The sequence below is a fragment of the Amblyraja radiata genome, chromosome 32, assembly GCF_010909765.2.
Source record: "Amblyraja radiata isolate CabotCenter1 chromosome 32, sAmbRad1.1.pri, whole genome shotgun sequence".
NCBI classification, from domain to species: domain Eukaryota; kingdom Metazoa; phylum Chordata; class Chondrichthyes; order Rajiformes; family Rajidae; genus Amblyraja; species Amblyraja radiata.
Window position 1 is genome coordinate 13,886,421 of NC_045987.1, and position 24,874 is coordinate 13,911,294.

The 24,874-nt window shown below is 43.0% G+C and overlaps 1 protein-coding gene across 3 annotated transcripts; it reads left to right on the forward strand.

Annotated features, from left to right (window-relative positions):
- The first annotated feature begins 245 nt into the window (after positions 1-245).
- Positions 246-23,597, forward strand: phyhd1 (phytanoyl-CoA dioxygenase domain containing 1). 3 transcript variants are annotated; one of them, XM_033048924.1, is made up of 11 exons: positions 246-380; positions 8,849-9,007; positions 11,179-11,254; positions 11,885-11,932; positions 12,748-12,803; positions 15,644-15,706; positions 16,410-16,431; positions 18,008-18,136; positions 18,822-18,938; positions 19,457-19,574; positions 23,355-23,597. In XM_033048924.1, exons 1-11 carry the CDS (start codon positions 354-356, stop codon positions 23,398-23,400), a joined length of 861 nt encoding a protein of 286 aa, XP_032904815.1. In that variant the 5' UTR covers positions 246-353; the 3' UTR covers positions 23,401-23,597. The 3 variants fall into 3 exon arrangements, with proteins under 3 accessions (XP_032904815.1, XP_032904818.1, XP_032904817.1); XM_033048927.1 differs by lacking the exon at positions 19,457-19,574; XM_033048926.1 differs by lacking the exon at positions 15,644-15,706.
- Positions 23,598-24,874: the final 1,277 nt, after the last annotated feature.

Consider the following 24,874-nt stretch of genomic DNA (forward strand, 5'->3'; position numbering starts at 1 on the left):
ATTAACACGAGGGATTATTCGCGTTAATCCCCCATCACGCGCTCGTCAGGCAAGAAATCCGACACCAGTCCAAAAATATTTGTTTGCGGAACCACTGAAATGAAAGGACAGTTTCACAACTTCCTCTCTAAGACAGTTTCACAACCTCCTCTCTTAACAACAGTTTCACAACCTCCTCTCTAACTGGTCTACTCCACTGAAATGATTGTTGTTGCGAACCTCTGAACCCTGCTGGTGAAAGAGCGGTGGCCGGGCGTCCGGAGGGAACGGGTCAGCAGAAGCAGGCGGTAGAGCAGGTGGCGGAGTTAGAGGAGGTGACAGGCGGCATCGGCTCCTCGACCTGAAGTGGCAACATGTTCACAGACGACCATGCTGCGCGGGTGAGTAACACTCCCATACTTTTCAGTTAATTCGGCAGTTACAGAGCTTGGGAACAGGCTTGTTTTCGGCCCACCTTATCCATGTCGACCATCTAGGAATATTGGGCCAGTGCCATTTTTTAAAATCTGTATTTGGCCGGTGGCCCTCTAAACCCTTCCTTTCTATCAAATATATATCTTTGCTTTCTATATATCTGACCAAAAGTGATAATTGCATCTGCCTCTATAGCTTCCCCTGGCAGCTCATTCCAGATGGGGACAACCCTATAGGGAGGTTTCACGGCAGTCGGGTCACGACCCATGAGCATACTACACGAAACATAAACATACATACATGTTTACTTTTGTAGAGTAGGGGCCAAAGATCATAGAGGCGCAAGATAGACCACTCCTCCGAAATCCAATGGACTGACGTGTAGTACGTGACGGAACGTCACGGCCGCCATTTCTTTAAGCGACACGCGACTTCCGGTATGCCACCCGCTATGATCCAAAGCAAAGATTATAGAGCTCCTCTATAATCTTTGATCCAAAGCAAAGATCCTCGAGTATCTTGTAGCGGGAACAGCCCCCTCCTTTGCGTAGTTTCCCTTGCATTGTATTGTGCAGTTTCCCTTTAACACACACTGCACAAAATTAAATTTAACGTATATATATTTTATATATTTATATGAATGTGTCTGTGTGTGAGAGGCAAGTTAGAGATAATAAAGTTTATTCTCATGGATCAGAAGCAACTTTGATTTAAATAATCACTATTAATTCATTTGTCTTGTAAGATGATGTGCATAAACCATAAAGGCAGTTATATATATAATTATATAGTAATAATAAATATATATAAATATATATAAATATATATACACATACATATATATACAATATATGTGTGTATATATATATACACATACATATATATACACACATACATACATACACACGTATACACATACAAATGCACACATATATGGATACATTTATATGCATACATACACACATATATAAACATATATACATACATATATACACACATATACATGCATATATACACATACATGCATATATACACATGCATATATATTTATACACATGATCATTTTCCAATGATCAATAGATTTACAATCAGTTCCTGTGGATTGGAGGATAGCTAATGCTATCCCACTTTTCAAGAAAGGAGCGTGAGAGAAAACAGGGAATTACAGACCAGTTAGCCCGACTTTGGTGGTGTGAAAGATGCTGGAGTCAATTATTAAAGATGTAATAATGGGGCATTTGGATAGCAGTAAAAGAATTAGTCCAAGTCAACATGGATTTATGAAAGCGAAATCATGGTTGACTAATCTTCTGGATTTTTTTGCCGCAAGGCTTGGTGTTGGGGCCGCAACTGTTTACCATATATATTAATGATTTGGAAAAGGGAATTAGGAGCAAAACTAATGCATACATACCTACATATTTAAATTCATCTGATAAGTTTGTCAAATAACATGGGCACCTCCTTGCTTTTTTTGAGACATGGATTTTTTAAATGTGAATGTCTCATAGCAACACATTTGTGGGTCAGCAGTATTTTGTACCAACCCCCACAATTTCAAATAATTGTAAATTGAACTTCTTAAATAAGGAAAACAATTTTTATTTACATCATTTTGTGTGGCTGTCAAGGTGGCTGTGTTTACTGTAATTATGAGACTGCCGGGCAGTATCACTGTGAATGGCGGTGGCTGTGTGTTTTAATGCAAGTGTGAAAAGGAGAGTAAATTTAAAGAGACAATGTGAGAACCATCAGGGTTTCATCCAACAACCAATTTAAAGGCAAGGTTCCATCAATTACAGTATTTTAATTGAAAATCTTACTCTTAATATTCTTCCTAATTAGGCTTTTTGTGTTCCCTCTTGAACCTTGTGTCTCCCAGAGCCTCTGGGGAGGTTCTGGAGATACAATAATCCAATCTTGAGGCAAATAACCATCTTTAAAACTGGCATTGCCTGCCTTTAATTCTACATTCTCCGAGGATGCTGGATGCCACGACAATCTCTTGCAACAAGTACAGAAAGGCAGGCAACTGCAAAAAGATCAGAGAGGAAAGAGTATGGAAGGGAAAGGCTTTTCAGAATCATAATCAGATTTTATTTGCCATGTTTTGCAACATACGAGGAATTTCATTGGCCAGGTCAGTCATACAATTAAAAGCAACAGCACTCAAAAACACATTTTAATACGGACATTCACCACAGTGACTCCTACACATTCCTCACTGTGATGGAAGGCGAAATAAAGTTCAAGTCCCTTCCTTTTGTTCTTCCTCGGTCGGGGGCCTCAAGCCCCCCGTTCAAACTCCGTTCAATGGTGAACTCCTCTTGGTCTCCAGGCCTATAGTGCAGCACAAATCACTGCACCACATGCATCAATTTATTCCCTTTTCACATGGTTCATGCAGCTGGATATTAACTTGCCGACATGGAAAGAGATGCAGTGAGCATTCAATAGTTCAGAATTCTGGGTGAATTAAGGGGCTGCTTGATGGGCTGAGGGTTATCGAGATTGTCTGATTGTCATTCTTTTGGAAGAACTGATGGAAGTTCTTATGGAAAAGCTGATGAATTGACTACGGGATGAGCTGGTGGGCTCGAGGATTGCTGGATGAGTGTTCTAGAAACATAGAAAATAGGTGCAGGAGGAGGCCATTTGGCCCTTCGAGCCAGCACCGCCATTCATTGTGATCATGGCTGATCAGCCCCAATCGATAACCCGTGCCTGCCTTCTCCCCATATCCCTTGATTCCACTAGCCCCTAGAGATCTATCTAACTCTCTCTTAAATCCACCCAGTGATTTGGCCTCCACTGCTCTCTGTGGCAGGGAATTCCACAAATTCACAACTCTCTGGGTGAAAAAGTTTTTCTCTCACCTCAGTCTTAAATGGCCTCCCCTTTGTTCTAAGACTGTGGCCCCTGGTTCTGGACTCGCCCAACATTGGGAACATCCAGCTTGTTCAGTCCTTTTATTCATTTATATGTTTCTATAAGATCCCCTTGCATCTAACAAGAGTGTTTTATTGTCATGTAGAACAATTTCCTGCATCTAGCTTGTCCCAGATAGAACAATTAAATTCTTACTTTCAGCAGCATAACAGAATCTGTAAACATAGTACACTGTAGACAATATGATAAGATCCCCCTCATCCTTCTAAACTCCAGTGAATACAAGCCTAGTCTTTTAAATCTTTCCTCATATGACAGTTCTGTTAGGTTATTTGATGGTTAGGACAGGTTTAGAGGGGTATGGGCCAAAAGCAGGCATGTGGGACTAGTGTAGATGGGACATGTTGGCCAGCGTGGGCAAGTTGAGCTGAAGGGCCTGCTTCTAAGCTGTGAGACTCTATGACTAGGTGATCTGTTGCGGCTGGTGGTATGCCATGAGGAACAATGGGCATGGACCTTTGTAAACCACCACCTGGTTGAGTCTCCTTGAGTCACCATCGGCATTGATAACATCAGTCAGGGGTTGATGATCTGCAAAAAACAAGTTGGTCTCATTCTTGTTCTCTCATGCGATACAGGCAGCAGATCTGAACTGCCTGTGTTTGCCCTCTTGGCTGTCTTGTCAAATTACGCTGGAGAATAGAGTCACCCCTGAAACAAACAGTGCCTTGTGATCCACAGGGGAAAAAATAAAATCTAAATGCAGAACAATGGATGGTTTAAATCAAAGAAAATGATACAAAGAGGCCATTAGAGCAATACCGATCTAGGAAACTGACAGCAGATTTTACAATGCATTTAAACCTCTCCCATTTTTATGAGATGCATTCCTGGAATATGTAGGAAGTTTATTGTAACCTAGTGCCCTAGTGGATTAAGGGCGGCATGGTGGTGCTGCGGTAAAGTTGCTGCCTTACAGTGGGTGCTGTCTGTACGGAGTTCGTAGGTTCTCTCCATGACTGAATGGGTGTTCTCCGAGATCTTCCGTTTCCTCCCACACTCCAAAGACATACAGGTTTGTAGGCTTGGTATAAGTGTAAATTGTCCCTAGTGTGTGTAGGATGGTGTTAGTGTGCGGGGATCGCTGGTCAAAGCGGACGCAGTGGGCCAAAGGGCCTGTTTCCGCGCTGTATCTCTGTAAGAAATAAAAGCAAGGATAAGCCATCTAAGTTCACACCACCATCAGTAAGATAATTGTTGATCCTGCACCTCAACACCTTATTCCCATATTATCTCCATTATCCTTCATCCTTTTCGTATTTGAAAAAAAATATCTCTCCTTTCAAGGACTCGACTTCCACCATCTCACGCGATCAAGAATTCCAAGATTCCCAGCCCTTGAGTGAAGAAACTGCTCCTTGTCTCATTACTAAATATCATTACCCATATTCTGAGACTTTGGCCCTCGTTCTAGATCACCAAACCAGCCGCAATCTCCACCCACGAGTCCAATCTAAACAGAGATAGACACAAAATGCTGGAGTAACTCAGTGGGTCAGGCAGCATCTCTGGAGAAAAGGAATAGGTGATGTTGCAGGTCGGAAGCCTTCTTCAGACTGCGTTCTGACACTTCTTCTTCTTCTTCTTCTTCTTCTTGCGTATGGCGTGCACAGCCTAAAGTTGTAGGACAACTTGTTCTATTTGATCTTATTTGACTGTGCACACCGGGTTGATTGCATTTGTCGAAACAGGGCGGACCACGTGAAGGTTGCAATCTCCCACCCCGCGTTCTGACACCAAAGAGCAAAATGTCCAACGTAGATACAATAATAAATATATCGCCATTTGCATTAGTTTGTGCAGTTAACAAATCACAATTTCACACAATGTACATAAGACGGCAGTTATTTGACAAATACTCTGCAGTTCGGTGCAGGAGATCTTGTCGACGAGTATTCTGGACCCACTGTTGACATCTGAAATTACAGGAGATATCATTTAGGATTAACTAATAAGAAAAAAGATGATCATAACTACATGCCTGAACAATGGATGATATATCACTTAAACGCAATTGTTTTCAGTTGTGTGGAGAGACCTGTATATTGAAGATGCTTTTTGCCTCTAATATGTCAATTTACCTTAAATGTAGAAGAGCTTATTAAAATCTTCTTACAAAGACCATTAAGTATTTTCTTTCTATCCTCTTTTGGACCCAAGACATAGCAGAGCTGCCAACTCTCACGGAGAGGTAAGGGAGGGAGAGAGGGAAGGGAGGGAGAGAGGGAAGGGAGGGAGATCGAGAGGGGAGATCGAGAGAAGAGAGGGAGAGAGAGAGAGATCGAGAGAAGAGAGGGAGAAGGGGGGAGAGGGAGAAGGGGGGAGAGGGAGAAGGGGGGAGAGGGAGTGGAACGATAGCACATTATAACGTGCAGCCGTCCCATTCCGACCAAAGTAGAGCAGAGCTCCTCTCGTACCTTTGATTGCGGCCGCCACCGCCGAACCCCCCCGGCCCATCATTGCACCCTTACAAGAACAAAACCAAAAACGTACAGAAGTGTTAAAATTGTCTTTATTATAGTGGTAAGTAAAGATCTATTAAAAATAAGTCTACTAACTTTCTAATGTACCGACAAACCTAGTTTCCCAATGGCCATTGATGGGAGAACAGAAAATAACATTTTCACCACAGAATATCGACAAAAAATAATAATAATATTTTCTTACCTTTCTTTTTTATCGGGGAACCTAAAGAATGACAGGTCTGGTCGTTTAGATTTACGATTAAAACAATTGATAGCGGAGCAGTGAGGTGAAGATTTACATGAGGACGCCATGACAGTGTGGGGGAAGCCCAAAAAAATGCTCAATAAAATGGCGTCGATAATCACACGTGATACTACGCGTTTTTCGAGGAGTGGTCTATCTTGCTCCTCTATGATCTTTGGTAGGGGCCCCGCCATCAGTTTTCTAACTGGGCCCCGCAATTCCTAGCACCGGCCCTGCCCATGACCCGTACTGTTGCTACGCTACTCTAAATGGATTACACGCGATGTGCTGCAGGTAGGCACTTACCATTGTTTCCAGCGTAGCGGGTCCGTTAAAACCCGCTGAAATTGTCAATTTTTGCGCTGTAAATAATTATGGAAATCGGGATAAGTGTGAGAGACATTTAGCATACTTCAGAATTCCAAAAGTGAGGAGAAATGACGGTAGATAGAAACGAGAGCTGAACAACAGCCAGAGTGCTTGGCGAACATTGGCCGTTTGCTCACTGCATTTCATCAACTAAGGCATTATTTGTGTTTTTTCTTGATTCCTTTGGCATCTAAAAAGTTTCAGAAGTGATAAATCTGGCTGTAATTTTTTTAATTGCCCATGGTTCTCGTGGGTTTTTACATACAAAATGAAAACGCATCTGAAGAAAAATTTACAGCCAGATTTATCACTTCTGAGAATTTTTAGATACCAAAGGAACCAAGAAAAAACACAAATAATGCCTTACTTGATGAAATGCAGTGAGCAAACGCGATAATTGCCAATATTTTCAATGTTTACCAAGCACTTTAGCTGCTGTGGTCCCTTCAGTTCTCGCTTCTCTATACCTTCATTTCACTTCACTTTTGGAATTCTAAAGTTGGATACATGTCTCTCACACTCACCCCGACTCCCACAAATTTTTTCAGCGCAGAAATTCAACATTTTGGCGTTTTTTAACAAGTAGGAAAGTACGCGTTTCTAGCATTAATAACATATACCGGAAGTGACGGATGTCTTCCAGTTGGATTTAGCGGCTCCGTGCGTCGAGCCCTATGACCCAGTGACCTTACGTGCAACCCCCATATAAGTGGAAAAAAGTTATCCTAAAGTCCCTCTTGAATCTCTCCCCTCACCAAAAGTCTCTGCCTTCCAGTTTTAGAATCCTCCACCCTGGGAAAAAGACTGTATGTTCACTTTATGCATGCCCTTCATGATCTTGTACACCTCAATAAGGTCACCCCTCAGCCGCCTGTGCTCCAAAGAAAACAGTCCAAGCCTATCAAAATACTTCCGACAACTCAAAACTGCAAGTCCATGCAAAACTCTGTTGAATCTCTTCTGCACCCGCCCCAGCCTAATGACATCCTTCCTATAACTGGGCAAACCAGAACTGCACATTATTCTGCAAATGTGGTCTCACCAAAAACTTGTACAACTGCATCAAGATGTCCCAACTTTTGTACTTTATATTCTTCCCAATGAAGGCAAGCGCACCAAATGCCTTCTTCAATCATGCTGTCCAACTGACTTGCCACTTTAAAGGAAGCATGTACCTGTATTTCCATATTTCTCTTTGTTCTGCAAACATGCATCTATAGTCGTTCTGTCAATGTGGTTGGAGCAGTCCATCTCTTCCACATCGACTCCATCTACTCTTCACACCACCACAGGAAAGCGGCCAACATAATCAAGGATGACTCCCTCCTCTTCCATCACACAGAAGATATAAAGACTTGAAAGCACATACCACCAGATTGTAGAATAATTTCTTCCCAGCTATTGTTAGACTCTTGAGTGGACCTCTCATATGTTAGGGATGAATATCCCAATTTTCCAATCTACCTCCTTGCAGCCTTCTGTAATTTTTTTTATTTATCTGCACTTTCACCGTGGCAATAACTCTATATTTTGGACTATATTCTGCACACTGCTTATCTTTTTTTACATTGCCTGGTGTACTCGTGTATGGTATAATTTGTCTGGATAACATGCAAAAGTCAGGATCTTCAGAAATGAAGTTAGAGAATTAATGGTGACACTGGTTTTGTTTTACAGTTTGAATCCAGATTGTGGGCATTGTACTGTACTTGGCTGGAGGTCAAGGGCTACAGATGCACCACAGAAAGCATCCACTCCAGATGCATCACAGTTGCCATACCATGGATCACAGCTTGGTCTGGCAACTGCTCTGCCCAAGACTGCAAGAAATTGTAGATAGTTGTGAATGTAGCCCAGTCCATTATAGAAACCTGCCCCCCCCCCCCCCCAGCTCCCACTGATGTAAATCTACACTTCCCGCTACCTAGGGAAAGGAAACAACATAATCAAAGACCATATCAAACCACATCAGAGACCCTGGCTGCTCTCTCCCCTCCCCAATAGCTTGAAAGCAGATATCACGAGATTCAAGAACAACTTTTAAAAAATCTGTCTCTGTACTGTAACTATATTCTGTAGTCTGCTTATTTTCTCTTTTACACTACCTAATATGGTACTCGTATGGTATGATTTGCTTGATTAGCAAACAAAACAAAGTTTCTCACTGTTTCTCAATATATATATATTGCAATGTGCAATGTGACGAATAAACCCGTATTGTATTGTATTGTGTATATATATATGCAATAATAAGTGCATTATGCATGTGGGAATGTTATATGTTGAAATCCTATATTGAAGTTTGAGTCTTTTGGGAAGATCTTGTCCAAGGCAAAATGATCATTTATTTCTGTGAAAATTGAGCATGTTCTGAACTAATTTTACTGTTTCACTTATCCATCTCCAGTTTCGGGAGTTTGGTTTTGTTGTTGTTGAAGGCTTTTTCACAGTGGAGGAATGTGATTCACTGAGAGCACGGATCTCTGAGATTATCGATGAGATGGATGTCTCTCAACACCTGCTGACAGAATTCTCAACTCAAGAAAAGGAGCAGACTGAAGCACAGGTTGGTGTGTGAGAGAACTTTGTTGCTTTCTATGTATTTCAAATATTATTAAATATGGGAAGTCCTTCTCACTGGCAATGCCAGCAGTTAATACCCATCTCTGATAGTTCCTGATGATGGATTTCCGATCTATTAGTAATTCTGTGGTCATGGTACTGCCAAGCATTGGCAGATAACTGATTCTTGGAAGTGCATAAGAAGTATGAAGTGTTATACATTGGTATGTCAAACCGGAGTAAGACGTACAGTAAATAGTAGAGCCCTGGAGAGTATTGATCTGGGGTACAGGGCTCACTGAAAGTGGTAAGTTGGGTGTATGGTGTGGTGAAGACGACATTTGGCATGCTTGCCTTCATTGGGAAGGGCATTGAGTACAACAGTTAGGAAATCATGTTACAGCTGTAGAAATAATTGGTGAGACCACGCTTAGAGCACTGTGTACTCCAAGCATGTAAGTACTGTCTGTACTTAAGTTGGAACATACTGTCTGTACTTAAGTTGGAACATACTGTCTGTACTTAAGTTGGAACATACTGTCTGTACTTAATTTGGAACATACTGTCTGTACTTAAGTTGGAAAGGGTGCAGAAGAGATTCACCAGCATATTACCTGGGCTGGTGTGCTTGAGTTATAGGAAGATGCTTGTTGAGCTGGGACTTTTTTTCTTTGGAGCATGAGGTGTGACCTTATTGAGGTATACAAGATCATGAGGACATGGATAAAGTGAAAGCTCAGCCTTTTTTGAAGGGAAGAGGATTCTAAAACTAGAGGTGCCAGAGGGGAAAGATTTAAGAAGGACTTGGCAACTTTTTCACTCCATGTCTGAAATGGGCTGCCAGAAGAAGCTATAGAAGCAAATACAATTATTACTTTGAAAATACATTTGGATGGATATCTGCACCCATTAGCTTTTCATTGAATAATTGTTGTGATCTACGGTTCAATTCTCCTGACTTTCAGGGATGTTAAAGAATAAATTGACTAACATTTATGTTTTCCTACATTCCTGAATGGCCTTAAAAGAAACAGGTGAGCATTCTGGTTAGAAGGTGTAAGATGGATCACTGCATTGCACTTTTTTTATTGCAGAAGACTTGATATGGCAATACAGGTGCACAACCTTTTATCCGAAAGCCTTGGGACCAGACACTTGTCGGATTTCGGAATTTTTCGGATTTCCGAATGGAAGATTTTTAGCGTAGATTAGGTAGGTAGCGCGGGCGGCTTGAAAAGTCTGGAGCGGCAGCATCCTCCCCGGAGACTGGGGAATCATTGCATAAATGTTAGTCAGTTAGTTTGGAGGGATTTTATGTGGTGGGGGGGGTGAAGGGGGAAACTTTAATTCTTAGTCCCCTACCTGGTCGGAGAGGCGGGGAGCGGGCAATGCCTTACCGGGTCGCCGTGCAGTAAGCTCCGGAGCGCTGTGGCCGACTCCCAACATCGCGGAGCTGGGGGCTGCGGGCGTCCGGCCGCGGTTGGAGCTCCGACCCCGGCAACTCTACCCCTGGCTGCGCGGCGCTCCAAATCCAGCGCGGCCCGCGGCCGGACGCCCGCAGCCCCAGCGCCGCGATGTTGGGAGTCGGCGGCGTCGCAGCACTGGGATACCAGCGGGGAGCGGGCAATGCCTTACCAGGTCGCCTTGCGGTAAGCTCCGGAGCGCTGTGGCCGCCGACACACAACATGTCGGCGGCCACAGCGGTGCTGGGGCTGCGGGCGTCCGGCCGCGGGCCGCGCTGGATTTGGAGCGCCACGCAGCCAGGGGTAGAGTTGCTGGGGTCGGAGCTACAACCGGCGCCGTCCGCGGCCGGACGCCCGCAGCCCCAGCGACCCGGTAAGGCATTGACCGCTCCCCGCCTCTCCGACCAGGTAGGGGACTAAGAATTAAAGTTTCCCCCTTCATATAAAAGCCCTCCAAACTAACTGACTAACATTTAAGCAATGATTTACAGATGTTTAAGTGTCTCCCCGGTCTCTGGGGAGGAGGCAGCCGCTACAGTAGTACAGACCTGGGTTGACCGTGGGTCGTTTCGGGTCAAGTTTGGCGCCAAACGCGAGCTTTGGTGTGCAGACGACATCCTGGAAAAAATGGCCGGTTTTCGGAGTTTTTCGGTTTCCGGAACTCCGGATAAAAGGTTGTGCACCTGTAACTGTTATATATCTTCTGTTTTAGGGAAACACAGATTACTTTCTGAGTAGTGGGGACAAAATTCGATTCTTCTTTGAAAAAGGAGTGCTTGACAGCAAAGGTGAATGCGACCACTATTCAAATTAGTTATCAATAAAAATAATTTGAATTTATTTATTTATTACATTACCTACATTTACTTAATTTACTGCACTTAATTTATCTTATGTAGTAACTATTGTTACTAATTTTGCACCTGCAATGTTAAGAGTGTTTAATTGTCATATGCACTTGTAACAGAATAATGAAATCTTTACTTGTTGCTTTGGTAGCTTTTGCTTTTGCGAACCTTTTGTGAAATCTTGCACTCTTGGATGCTTCTTCAGTATCTTAATCAGATGATCAGTCTTTATGGTTTTGACATTGAATGATATGATGACATGTATAAACACAAGTTTAAAGTGGACGATGCCTTTTAATGACCATGTACATTAGCAGTCAGCAAGAGGTACGGAAGGCGATCAAACTATTTTGCTGGATTTCATTTCTTCCCAAAACAATAGGTAGGGTAGTTTGTGATGCCCTCACAACTACCCAGACCCACCCTAAAGGACATGCTATATGACCTGGCTATTTCCTATCACCAACTGAACAACTCAGAAGTCTAAACATTCGATTATTTAAAATGTATTTTAAAGTATTCAGCCAATGAAGGCTAAGATGTGAGTAATTCATTTTTCTTTTCATTCAGGTGACCTTCTTTTGCCAAAAGAAAAATCCTTGAATAAAATTGGACATGGTAAAGACAGTGTTTTATGCTACTTCATGTTCATTCTCTTTCCATTGTGTTTGATATTAACAAAGGAACCAACAGCATTTACTTAAAACTTTTGTGAAAATTTTAGTTTATAAATATCAGCTAAAAGCAGACAAATTATGGGGTCTTGCATGAATTGCCAGGCTTTGTGCTTGCTTCAGGTTGGATTTCGGATGGCTTGGTTTACTGTTTATCATTAATTTATTAGTGCAAAGTGCGTGATAGTTTTTTTGCATTCTTTAATCCAGGATAACTGAGGCCAGTTGAAATATTATGTAATTCTACACAGAGTGGAAAATCCTATTTGTTGCACATGTTCTTTATTTCAATGTATGTTTATTTGGTGAATTAGAAATATCAATGTGAAAAATTAAAGTAGTTATTGCAATAACCAAACTTCCATTTTTTTTTATAACTCTGTCAACCCTAATAACTCAGTTTCATTGTGGGTAAATGGAATGAGCTGTCGGAGGAAGTGAGGCAGGTATAATAACAACACTTAAAAGACATTTTGACAATTTCATGGATAGGAATGGTTTCGAGTGATATGGACCAAAGTTGGGCAAGTGGGACTTAGTTAGTTGGGGTATCTTAGCAAGGACGAATTGGGCCAAAGGGCTGGTTTCCATGCTCTGACTCTGTCATCAGATTTCAACAAAAGCTTCACCTAGCACTGCATGCTAGTAGTAGATGCAACTGATGGATTATCACATTCACACTTGCACCTAATTCTAATGTCTCACTTTATGTTCTTTCACACAGTTGCTCTTATTAACATGACTCTGTCTTCTCCATAGCACTTCATGCCAGGGAACCTGCATTCATAAATCTCACGTTTTCACCTAAAGTGAAGGTAGGTCTGTCTTGAGTTGACGATCAGCGCAATAGAGTGCCACCATAACCATTGGGATGTGGAAATTTATTAACAGTAATGCCCAATGTTTCCAATGCTAAATCTGACTGGATTTGTTTGTTATTTTAAATCATCTGTTCCTAATTAAAAATAACATTCCTGTTAATTTCATTTCTGACATTCCTTTCTCTGCAACTTTAGATGAGCAGAATCTAGATTTAACCGATAACAGTTTCAGACTGATTTGGACACTGACTATTCTCAACATCTGCTTAGTCTCAAAGCTAGTGGCCATCTCTCTATCGTATTTAACACTAAGATCGGCTTATTCCATGCCCTGGATCTCCTCTTGCTATCATTCAAATACTGTTGCAACCCTCAATACTTTTGAAGCATCCATGCTTGATTATTCTAGTGTGTTACGACTCCCGAATGCAAGTACTTCAGAGCCGCGTAACACAAGTCAAAAACCAGGTTCAGGTTCAAAAACAGTTTTAATTATTCATTGGAACACAAAACTCAAACCTGATTTAAACAACCCAGTCAGGGATATGGATAAACTGACAAACAATTTAACAATGCTCCAGCCAGCCACGCAATGGGCCGTCGAACCGGAGATTCCAAAACCTGCCCAAAGAGATACAACCCTCAAACCAAAATACACGAAAACTCTAAGGTCAGCCCTTATCCGTCCCAATTCAATATCTGTTAACAAGGAATGGTGAAAATACACAAAGTTCTATGCCATGTGGTCAGGCTTCCTCGGCCCACACCAGCAGTCTGCTCATCAGTCAGGGTCGACGAAGAAGAGAGAGAATCCTGGGAAGCTCTGGTATTTATACTTCAGATGAGTCACCCGTCACCTGACGCAGCTTGGCCAATCGGGTACAGGAGCCTTTAACCCCTCGATTCCAGACTCACAGCCACGAGGCCTGTACTTGGGATAGAAACAGAGAAAGGTAAGTACATAGCATTCACCAGGAGGGGGAAGCGCCTAACACCCCCACCCAAAGATACTGAATAAGTTTCTGAAAATGAACTAAAAAACGCCACCAAATTTCAGCAACTATTCAGTAGCACAGACATCACTGGCGCGACAATGCATCAGCCAATACATTATCTTTGCCACGGATATGCCTGATCTCCAAGTTGTAATCTTGCAGCTGCAAACTCCAGCTCATTAACCGCCGGTTCTTATTCCGCATATTCTGCAAGAATACCAAAGGATTATGATCCGTGAGTACGATGACAGGGACATTCGAGGAGCCAACATAAACCTCGAAATGAGTCAGAGACATTACAACCGCAGGGGTTTCTTTCTCAATGGTGGAGTACCACTTCTGATGACGATTAAACTTCTTAGAGAAGTACGAAACTGGATGCTCCACCCCATCTGAATCATCCTGTAGAAGAACTCCACCAACCCCACGATCACTAGCATCTACTGCCAGCTTAAATGGACGCTCAAAATCAGGTGCCGCAAGCACAGGTGCGCGCACCAGAAGACTTTTGGTATGTTCAAAGGCTTGTTGACACTCTGCGGACCACACCAGCAGTCTGCTCATCAGTCAGGGTCGACGAAGAAGAGAGAATCCTGGGAAGCTCTGGTATTTATACTTCAGATGAGTCACCGTCACCTGACGCAGCTTGGCCAATCGGGTACAGGAGCCTTTAACCCCTCGATTCCAGACTCACAGCCACGAGGCCTGTACTTGGGATAGAAACAGAGAAAGGTAAGTACATAGCATTCACCAGGAGGGGGAAGCGCCTAACATAGTGCAAAAAAAAAAAACTGCTGGAGGAACTCGGACTGAAGTAGGGTCCTGACCCAAAACATCACCTGCTTATTCCCTCCACAAATGCTGACTCATCTGCTGAGTTTCTCCAGCACGTTGTTTTGCTTAAGATTCTTATGCCTTGATTATTCCAGTGTTCTAATGGTAGGCTCCTGGCCTCCTTCATATCTTGTCTTGTGCATCATCACTCTTTGACTCCATGGTTCATATTGGAACCTGGCTTAGCAATTCTTCAGATTAAAATTTATCATTCACGTGTACAAATGTCTTGGTGGCTTTGCCTATCCCATCTCTGCCCTAATTCTATTTCCTTTTTTTATTTTACAAAAACTCCCTATATCTTTATAAATGCCTTTTGGTGCATTTAGTATTAAGGACCAAGGCTGGCCTTGGGATAGTATAATGAGGTGTTTGTTTTTTCAATTTTCTACGAGGAAGAAGGCAATGGTGAGTTTCAAAAACTTCAAACTGTGCCATCTGGAGCAACAAGCATGGGTTTGAAATGTGTTGGGAAACGTCTTTGATCCATGTAACCCCATTATAATTAAATGATTTTATTGATTTTACTTTTGCTATCCAGCTGAACTTTATAACATTGGTTGATCACAGCATGTAAACCCTCCTGGCTTTTAACCTGTGCTACCTGTATATTGTCAATTTAGCTTGAGTTTTTCCATTTATCTTTTGCATGCCCTTGGTAAATTTGCATTTCTGCGCAAGGTATGCTCCTTGTTACTTTGCTTTGATGAACTGGAAAATATTTTGAATTTGTTATCCATTATTCTTGGCTCAGTTTCTTATTCCTGGTGGTTAACCAAAAAGTTTGAATATCTTCCTTGAGTTCATTGCTTGGTCCTCCATAGGAGGGAGGGGGGGAAAACAATACACTCCCTTTTGCAATCACTTACTATGAATAACAGTGGCTGCAACAGAGGCTTTGGAGCTTGGTTTCTTTAGTTAAGGAATGTTTCAAAAATGGGAGATCAAATGAATGGGAGAAATTATTTATCCTTTTCAAACAAGGATGTTGTATCTTTGTCATAGGAAGTGGCCCAGAAGTTAGATCTAAAGGAACCTGTCATTGTGCAGAGCATGTACATCTTTAAGGTATGTGAAGAAATTTGTCTTGATATTTTCTCAGTGGAATAGATTCCACATGTCTGGGTGTTGAAAGATTGTTTGTGGTTGTTGCTTGACCTACTGAGTTCCTCCAGCACGTTGTGTTTTGTTCAAAATCAAAAAGAAAATTCAGGAAGCATTCGACAATTCAAGCATTTCAGTGAGGAGAAAGATGGGCTAAGTTTCAGATCAAGGACCCAACATCATACTGGGGAAAGTGAGAAAACAAGTATGTTTTAAATTAGAGGTGAAGAGAATGATTGTGGGCGTGTCTCTAATAGGATGCAAATTACAACTGTCAAAGTAATAATTGTCCTAATATCTTGCAGTTAAAACAGAAACACGTTGAAATAGATTGATGCAGCACATCTGTGGATACCTGCACCGGCTAATTCATGAGGGCTGCATGTGTGGAAATGTTCTGCTATTACCCATTCTACATTTGGTTTCTCCAATCACTTTAAACATCCTGGCTTAATTTTCTGGTCATATAAAATGACTATTCCAATGAAGTCACTGGCTTATTTTACACGATTATATCACTAAATATAAGAAGTCTTGCCACTAATATTAGTTCTTCAATTGCACATTAATTATCATCTGTTAATTGGCTTGTATAATTTACCTAAGGATGCCTTGATAATATTTTAAGCAAGCTATAAAAGTGGTAACAACGTGACTTTTTTTTCAGCAACCAAGAATTGGTGGAGAAGGTAAGGCCAAACAACATCCCTCTAGTCCTAATGCATACCGAACCTTTCACCTGGTTACTCTCCTGTTCACTCTGGAATCAATGATAATAAGGGTAATTCCCCTGAGGACATATTGCTAAAACAGTGATTCATTTTGTTTAATAACAAATCATTTTTTGGCAATAAGACCATAAGCAGCTCGCCTGTCACTTGTGTTTGAAAGTAGGGGTCACTTGGTGTGGTGACCTTCCAGTTTTCAGAGAGCAAGAGGATGGTCTGTTTTCCCAACCTCTACATTAGGCCTAATATCCTAATTGTGCTGCTCAGGGCAGTCACTGCTGCTGTGAAATGCTCGAAAAAAAAATCTAACAAAACGATTTAAATTGTAATTCCATTTTTAATGAACACTAATAATAATAATAATAAATTTTATTTAATGGGCGCCTTTCATACATCTCAAGGACACCTTACATAGTAAAAACATATAATCGGAATAAAACAAGTAATTAAAGACATCACAGTGACACAAATTAAAAACAGAATTCAATCCAAAAACAGAAAATCAAAAACACAGTGTGAACACTAGACCAAGGGGGACCCGTTGGGTCACGTTCCCTCACGCGCGGTTGCGGGGTGGGGGCGGGGGCTGCGGCGTTGCACACACACTAACCATCACCCACACACACGGGGGGGGGGTGAGAGTGGGGCGAGAGGGGGAGAGGGGATGGAGGGGGAGGGGAGGAGGGAGAGGGCAGGGAGGGGGAGGGGGTAGAGAGGGGGGGAAGGAGTGGGGAGAGAGTAGGTGGGGAGGAGGGTGGCAAAGGGTGGAGGGGGTGGGGGAGGGGGAGAGGGGGGGGGTAGAGGAGGGAGAGGGTAGAGAGGGGGATGGGGAGGGGAGAGGGTGTAGGAGGAGGGAAGGGGGTGGAGGAGGGGAAGGGGGTTGACGAAGGGGGAGGGGGTGGAGGAGGGGGGGCAGAGGGAGGGGGAGGGAGAGGAGGGGGGTGAGAGGGGGGTAGAGGGGAGTGGGAGGAGGAAGAGGAAAGGACCTCGGGATCTGCAGAACTTGCTCGTTCTTTCTGCGCCTTTTGAAGAACGGGGAGCGGGGGGGGGACAGCAGCCGAGGCCGTGCTTCCAGCTATGAGGCGGCGGCGTCCCCCTCCACTGGCTCCAGGATGCTCCTCGCCTGAAGCTGTCCCCGTCCCCGGCTGCAGAACGCTCCCATCGTTGCGTTGGTGGAACAGGTGAGTGGTGGAATATTGCATTGGGGAATGGGTTGAGTTGGGGGACCAGGCCTCCTGTGTGACTGGGACCCAACCGGTCCCACTTAGTCTAGTAGAATATAAATAGAAATAGCCTATACATTCCAAAGGATGTTTTGGCATTCAATTGAATTATAGCTGATCTCTACTTTATTTGCTACTTTGGCTCACTAATCTTAATTACTGTTACCAAAATAAAATCTATCAGTCCTTGTCTGAAAATGTTTAATTGACCAGCCTCAATAGTTTATTAGGATTTGGAACTGATGAACAGATTTCAGTCCAGTCAGAGGATGATAGTTGATTTAATTGGGTCTATCTTGTTCTTGCTGTTCCAGTGAACCCACATCAAGATGCCACTTTCTTGTACACTGAACCTCTTGGGAGCATCATAGGTTTTTGGATTGCAATCGAGGATTCAACTGAGGAGAATAGCTGCCTGTGGTTCATCCCTGGCTCCCACAAAGGTAGCAGTGGTAACTTTGCTAAGCTTGCAATCTATCATTTAATTAATTCTGCAGTGATGATTTTTTTACAAGCCACAAAACCATATATTTACCCAAAATAAAGAAACAATGTGCTGGAATAACTCTGCGGGTCAGGCAGCATCTCTGGAAAAGGTAGTCTGGTAACATTTTGAGTTGGGACACTTCTTCAGTTTGATTGTGGGAAGGGGGGGGGGGGGTTGGGAAGAAAGCTGGAATAGTGGAAGGGAGGTGTAGGGACAGGTGTTGCATCTCCTGCGCTTGCAAGGGAAAGTACTTGGGAAGACGGTGGTTTGGGTAGTAGAGAATTATTGAACCAAGGAGTGGTGTCCAACTTCAATTGTATGACTGTGACAGATTGCTGGATGGTGGTTAATCTTCTGACAGAGGGCCACTATTACTGGAAGATGTCTGATTCCAACCACTGACACCAGCAGAGGCTGCTGATGTTTTCTAGGCTGAGGAATGTGTACGACATAGGACCTGGTGAAATTATCGTGGAAATACATTGCAGTGAATGTATTTGACCCATCGTACCAGTACTGGCTAGTGTGAAGTGAATACTTACATAATATAATACCGTAATAAGAGTGTAATTACTGAATGAAGAGCCAGGATTATCAGTTCCTGCTGATTACATGGGTATCATGTAAATAACTGTTTACAGCTGGCATTACACGGAGATGGTTGCGAAGCCCAAAAGGAGAGCATCCTCTGCTCAAATTTATGGGACAGGAACGTAATTATCCAGACGATGAATTCATCTCTGTTCCAGTAAAGAAAGGTAAATATCATTTGTTTTTGACTAGGCTGGTTAGCTATAATGCTTTGTATGTACTATTATATGGTGTCTTAATATACAGTATTGTGCTGTGCAGTTATGGTTACTGCAGCAGATAATAAGTACTTAATTGGGAGGAACAGTCATTATGTGAAGCAGTTGAGTTGATGCTAGAAATCTTTGTGAGCATAACAGGACTATGAGAGATTAGCAAAACACAAAGTGCTGGAGGAACTCAGTGAGTCAGGCAGCATTTGTAGAGAGAATGGACAGATGACTTTTTGGGTTGGGACCCTCCTTCAGACTGAACTATGAGATTAGGTTTGCATTAGATTAGATTACACCATTACATTCTGGTGAGCTTTCTGCTTGGTCTAAAGTAAAGCACTGGTTTTAGGATCTCAAAAAGATATGGAAAAACTGGTTTAAAATGTTATATTCTTATGTTTTAGAAATAAATTAAGAGCTCTGTGAAAGTGTAAACAAAGCATACATGTAATTAGTTAATCTGCTGTGTACAGGTGGGCTTATCCTAATTCATGGACAGGTTGTGCACAAAAGTGCTTTAAACACATCAGATAAATCGCGCCATGCCTATACTTTCCACATCATGGATGGTCACTGGAGTGAGGAGAACTGGTGAGAATTTTAATTTGCATTTTGTCTGCAAGTTTTGTTGAAGCAGTCAAATCTGCTAAATTTGTATTGATAGTCACGTTAACTTTGATCTATTCTTGCCCCATGGAATACTTCCTGCTTGCGCTATGGAATACTTCCTTTCACCAAAAGGCTGCAAGTTTAGCCTTGTCAAATCTACACTCCTTGTTGTAGAATCCAATGGTCAAGATGATTGTTGCATAAACTTTGCTGATGAGCTTATGCCATCTACTGCCCTAGCTGAGAAAGAGGATTATTTGCTAAAAGTGAAAGTAAACCCATCTTCCTTCTTCCTGCGGTACACAAGAAGGGTTTGAAGAAGGGTTTCGGCCCGAAACGTTGCCTATTTCCTTCGCTCCATAGATGCTGCTGCACCTGCTGAGTTTCTCCAGCTTTTTTGTGTACCTTCGATTTTCCAGCATCTGCAGTTCCTTCTTAAACACTTCCTTCTTCCTGCCACTGTTTACATGGAGTAGTATCTCTCTAGTTTCATGTAAGTTAGGCATATTTGATATGTTATTGTTACTACACTGTAGAAGTCCTGTAGCTGTATCATAGAACCACACAGTGCAGAAACATGCCAAATTGGTCCAACTCATCCATGCAAACCAGGATGCCCCATCTAAGCTCGGTCATTTGCTCACAATTGGCCCATATCCCTTAACCTTTCCTATCCATGTTCCTGTTTAAATGTTTAAGAAGGAACTGCAGATTCTGGAAAATCAAAGGTACACAAAAGTGCTGGAGAAACTCAGCGGGTGCAGCAGCATCTATGGAGCGAAGGAACCAACGTTGCCTATTTCCTTCGCTCCATAGATGCTGCCGCACCCGCTGAGTTTCTCCAGCACTTTTGTCAACGTTGCCTATTTCCTTCGCTCCATAGATGCTGCCGCACCCGCTGAGTTTCTCCAGCACTTTTGTCTACCTCCTGTTTAAATGTTGTTGTGTTGTATATCGCCATTTAAAAAGCTCATTATAGAAAATCTGGATCAATACTGTAGTTCAGCTGTTATAGTTTAGCAAGTGATCTGAAATATAAAACTATCACTGTGGGGATTATTTTGATGAGGACCTTGATTAATATTATAGAATAATGCAATTCGCAAACTGGCCCTTTGATCTACTGAGTTGATGTCATGCCATCAAATATCCATTCAGACCAACCCTATTTATTCCCCCACATTCTCATCAATATCTTGCATTTCGGTCTCCTGTGGTCACAGGGAACTGGGGGGGGGGCTATTGGAGACGATTAAATATCCACAATTGGATGCTTCTGGCTGAAATCCACTGCAGACATTTCGATGCTGGATTTTGTTTTACACTTGTGTGCTGGGGTCTGCCATCTCTATGGATTAGAGTGTTCATGGAGCCAATAATTTCCTCCTGTTCTTTACCATGACAACTAGACAAAGCAATGCTGCTGAACTTTAAAATGATCTGCAACTTGTGGAATTGCATACCAGCCTAAGGGGAGATGCCTCTGCTATTTAGTATGCAGGTTGGCACTTCAGTTTTTGTGTAAAGGATTTTGCTCCCGGTATCTTTGAGTCATAAAGCCTTTTGTGCCAATTTGCCTATGCAAACCAAATTGGCTTTCTGGGCTAGTCTCATTTGCCTGTATTTGGTCCACATCTCACAGCTGGCAGTGGTTGTGCACGTAGGCACAAACGACATCGGGAAGAGGAAGGAGGTTCTCCAGCGCGAGTTCAGAGAGTTAGGAAGAAGACTGAAAAGCAGGACTTCTAGGGTGTTATCTCTGGATTGCTTCCAGTACCTCATGCTAGTGAGGACAGGAACAGGGAGATAGGGGATCTGAATGTGTGGCTGAGGGGCTGGTGCAGGGAGCAAGGATTTAGATTTATAGACCACTGTGATCTCTTCTGGGGTAGGGGTGACCTGTACAAAAGGGACGGGTTACACCTTAACTGGAGGGGGACCGACATTCTGGCAGGCAGATTTGCTAGGGCTACACGTGTGGGTTTAAACTAAATAGTGGGGGGAGGGATTGACAAATTGGGAGTATAAAGATGGAGTTGAAGGGGAAGTGAGTACAGGAAAAATTACAAAAGATTCTCGAATTAATGGGAAGGAAAGTTTGAGAAGGGGTAAAAGAGTAAGGTCAGGGCCAATTGCGAGGGGGGGACGTGGAAGCAGCATGTGAGGCTGGGAAAGCACAACTCAGACCCGCTGACCCTCAGCATAGGAGCACCGTAAGGCTGCGTACCCTCCCCTCTCCATTGAGCACCTCAACATAATCATCTGTCAAGCTTCTCAAGTTTGGCACAACCTTGATTGGACTGATCCATGATGGGGAGTCACATCTGTGGAGTAATTTAAGTTCCTTGGAACCATCATCTCCAGGGACATTAAATGGGAGGCCACCGTCGACTACATAGTCAAAAAGGTCCAACAGAGGATGTACTTCCTGCAGCATTTGAGGAAACACAATCTGCCACAGGCAATGATGGTCCAGTTTTATACTGCCATCATAGAGTCTGTCCTCGCCTTCTCCATCAAGGTCTGGTTTGGCTCAGACACCAAGCATGACATCCGGAGGCTGCAGCTCATCGTTCGATCAGCCGAGAAGGTTGTTGGCTGCAACCTCTCCCCCCCCCCCCCCCCCCCCCCCCCCCCCAAATCAACGAACTGTACATTGCAAGGGCCAGGAAGCATCTCTGACCCCTCTCACCCTGGCCACAAACTCTTTGAAGCACTTCCCTCTGGAAGGCGACTCCGGACTGTCAAAGCCGTCACAGCCAGACATAAAAACAGCTTTTTTTCCACAAACAGTTTAAAATTAAATGTTTCACATTTTTAAATTATAATGTTTCATTTTTAATTGTCGACTATATATCGTGTTGTTACTTGCGAGCAAGAACGGAACTCACTATCAAAACATGGAGGGGACGGGGGATACAATTTTTTGGCGGCCGCGCGCGTGTGTGAGGCTTCGGAGGCTCAATCCAGCGCTAAATGCAGCTCAACTGCCTGTCTCACCGGGTTAACTAACAGCCCTGTCTGGACTGACGGGACACCAGCGCTGCTTCTCCGCCCTGGCCATATTTCCCGCAAGCCCAGGCAGGCTAACCTGGCGGGGATGTCGCCCACCTCTCAAAACATGGGGGGGACGTGTCCCCTCTGGCCCCCCCGGGTTTTCTGCCCCTGCTTGCGAGCAAAGCACCTAGTCAAATTCCTTGTATGTATACATACTTGGCTAATAAAATGTATTCAATTCAATTCTGAGTACCGCACCTTAAATCAGGGGTTCCCATACTTTTTCGTCCCGTTTACCCCTGGCAACTTCAATAGCACATAACAATGTTATTTCACTTATTTATTAATAACTAATGATGAACTGATACCGGTATACCGGAACCAAACAAAGTCAGTCAATGAGAAAAAAAATGTACAAATCCAGAATCAACAAATTTACCCCCTGGGGGTAAATTTACCCTAGGTTGGGTAACCCTTGCCTTAAATGATAGACAAAAGAGCATGAGGTAAAATTACCTATTCCTGATTGAGTTGTGGCTTACAATGCATTGAATGGTACTGGAAATAAATGTAATATTGACTTTTGAAAAGATGACGAGGAAGAAAAGATGCTGTTCTAATTGTGTGGCAGAACCACATAGATACAATGGGCTGAATGATCTTCTGTGCTGTATCATTCCAGGAGACTATGATGGAAAACTGGCTGAATAAACTTGAACCATTTTTTCAAAAGAGTGTAATCAACGTGCCTTTTTTCAATTCTAGGTTGCAGCCCACTCCGGAACTCCCGTTCCCACCTCTTTACACTTAAACTATACTTTAGCAACTGGGACTGGAGGAAGAACTGAGGTGAACGGTGAAATCTCCTGTCTTGTTTATTGCAAAATATAATATTTTTAATTGTTATTCCATATGAAACATGAACAGCTTTTGCTGGGAGCGCTTTTACTAAATGTTTTCCTGCAGTATTGCTTATAGATAATTGTGAAATAAATTAAGTTTCTGGGATTGCTTTCTTCCGTGGTTTCATTCCTTCTGTTTTCTTCTCTTAGAGTTATAGAGTAATACCACGTGGAAACAGGCCCTTCGGCCCAACTCGCCCACACCGGCCAACAATGTCCCAGCTACCTTAGCTACCACTTGCCTGCGCTTGGTCCATAACCCTCCAAACGTGTCCTATCCATGTACCTGTCCAACTGTTTCTTAAACAATGGGATAATCCCAGCCTCAACCACCTCACCTGGCTGTTTGTTCCATACACCCTTGTGGAAAAAGTTACCCCTCGGATTGTTATTAAATCTTTTCCCCTTCACCTTGAAGCTATGTCCTCTGGTCCTCGATTCCCCTACTCTGAGTCAAAGACTCCGTGCATCTACCCAATCTATTCCTCTCATGATTTTATATACCTCTATAAGATCCCCCTCATCCTCCTACGCTCCATGGAATAGAGACCCAGCCTACTCAACCTCTCCCTCTTGCTCACACCCTCTAGTCCTGGCAACATCCTCGTAACTCTTTTCTGAACCCTTTCAAGCTTGACAATATCTTTCCTATAACATGGTGCCCAGAACTGAACACAATATTCCAAATACAGTCCAAGCAACGTCTTATACAACTGCAACATGACCTCCCAACTTCTATACTCAATACTTTGACTAATGAAGGCCAAAGAGCCAAAAACCTTTTTGACCACCTTATATACCTGCGACTCGACCTTCATGGAACAATGCACATGTACTCCTAGATCCCTCTGCTCTACAACACAACCCAGAGGCCTACCATTTATTGAGTAGGTCCTGCCCTTGTTCAACGTCCCTAAATGCAACACACACATTTCTCTGTATTAAATTCCATCAAACATTCCTCCGCCCACCTGGCCAATCGATCCAGATCCTGCTGCAATTGTTCACAATTATCTTCACTAGCTGCAAAACCACTAACTTTTGTATCATCTGGGATGATTAAGGGGGTGGACAGGCTAGATGCAGGAAGATTATTCCCGATGTTGGGGAAGTCCAGAACTAGGGGTTACAGTTTAAGGATAAGAGGGAAGTATTTTAGGACCGAGATGAGAAAATCTGTGGTGAATCTGTGGAATTCTCTGCCACAGAAGGTAGTTGAGGCCAGTTCATTGGCTATATTTAAGAGGGAGTTAGATGTGGCCCTTGTGGCTAAAGGGATCAGGGGGCATGGAGAGAAGGCAGGGATGGGATACTGAGTTGGATGATCAGCCATGATCATATCGAATGGCGGTGCAGGCTCGAAGGGCCGAATGGCCTACTCAT

Coding starts and splice junctions, on each gene's coding strand:
- phyhd1 (XM_033048924.1), top strand. CDS start 354: ATGTTCACAGACGACCATGCTGCGCGG. Junction 12,804..15,643: donor CGTTTTCACCTAAAGTGAAG/GTAGGTCTGTCT, acceptor TCTTTGTCATAG/GAAGTGGCCCAGAAGTTAGA. Junction 15,707..16,409: donor AGAGCATGTACATCTTTAAG/GTATGTGAAGAA, acceptor CTTTTTTTTCAG/CAACCAAGAATTGGTGGAGA.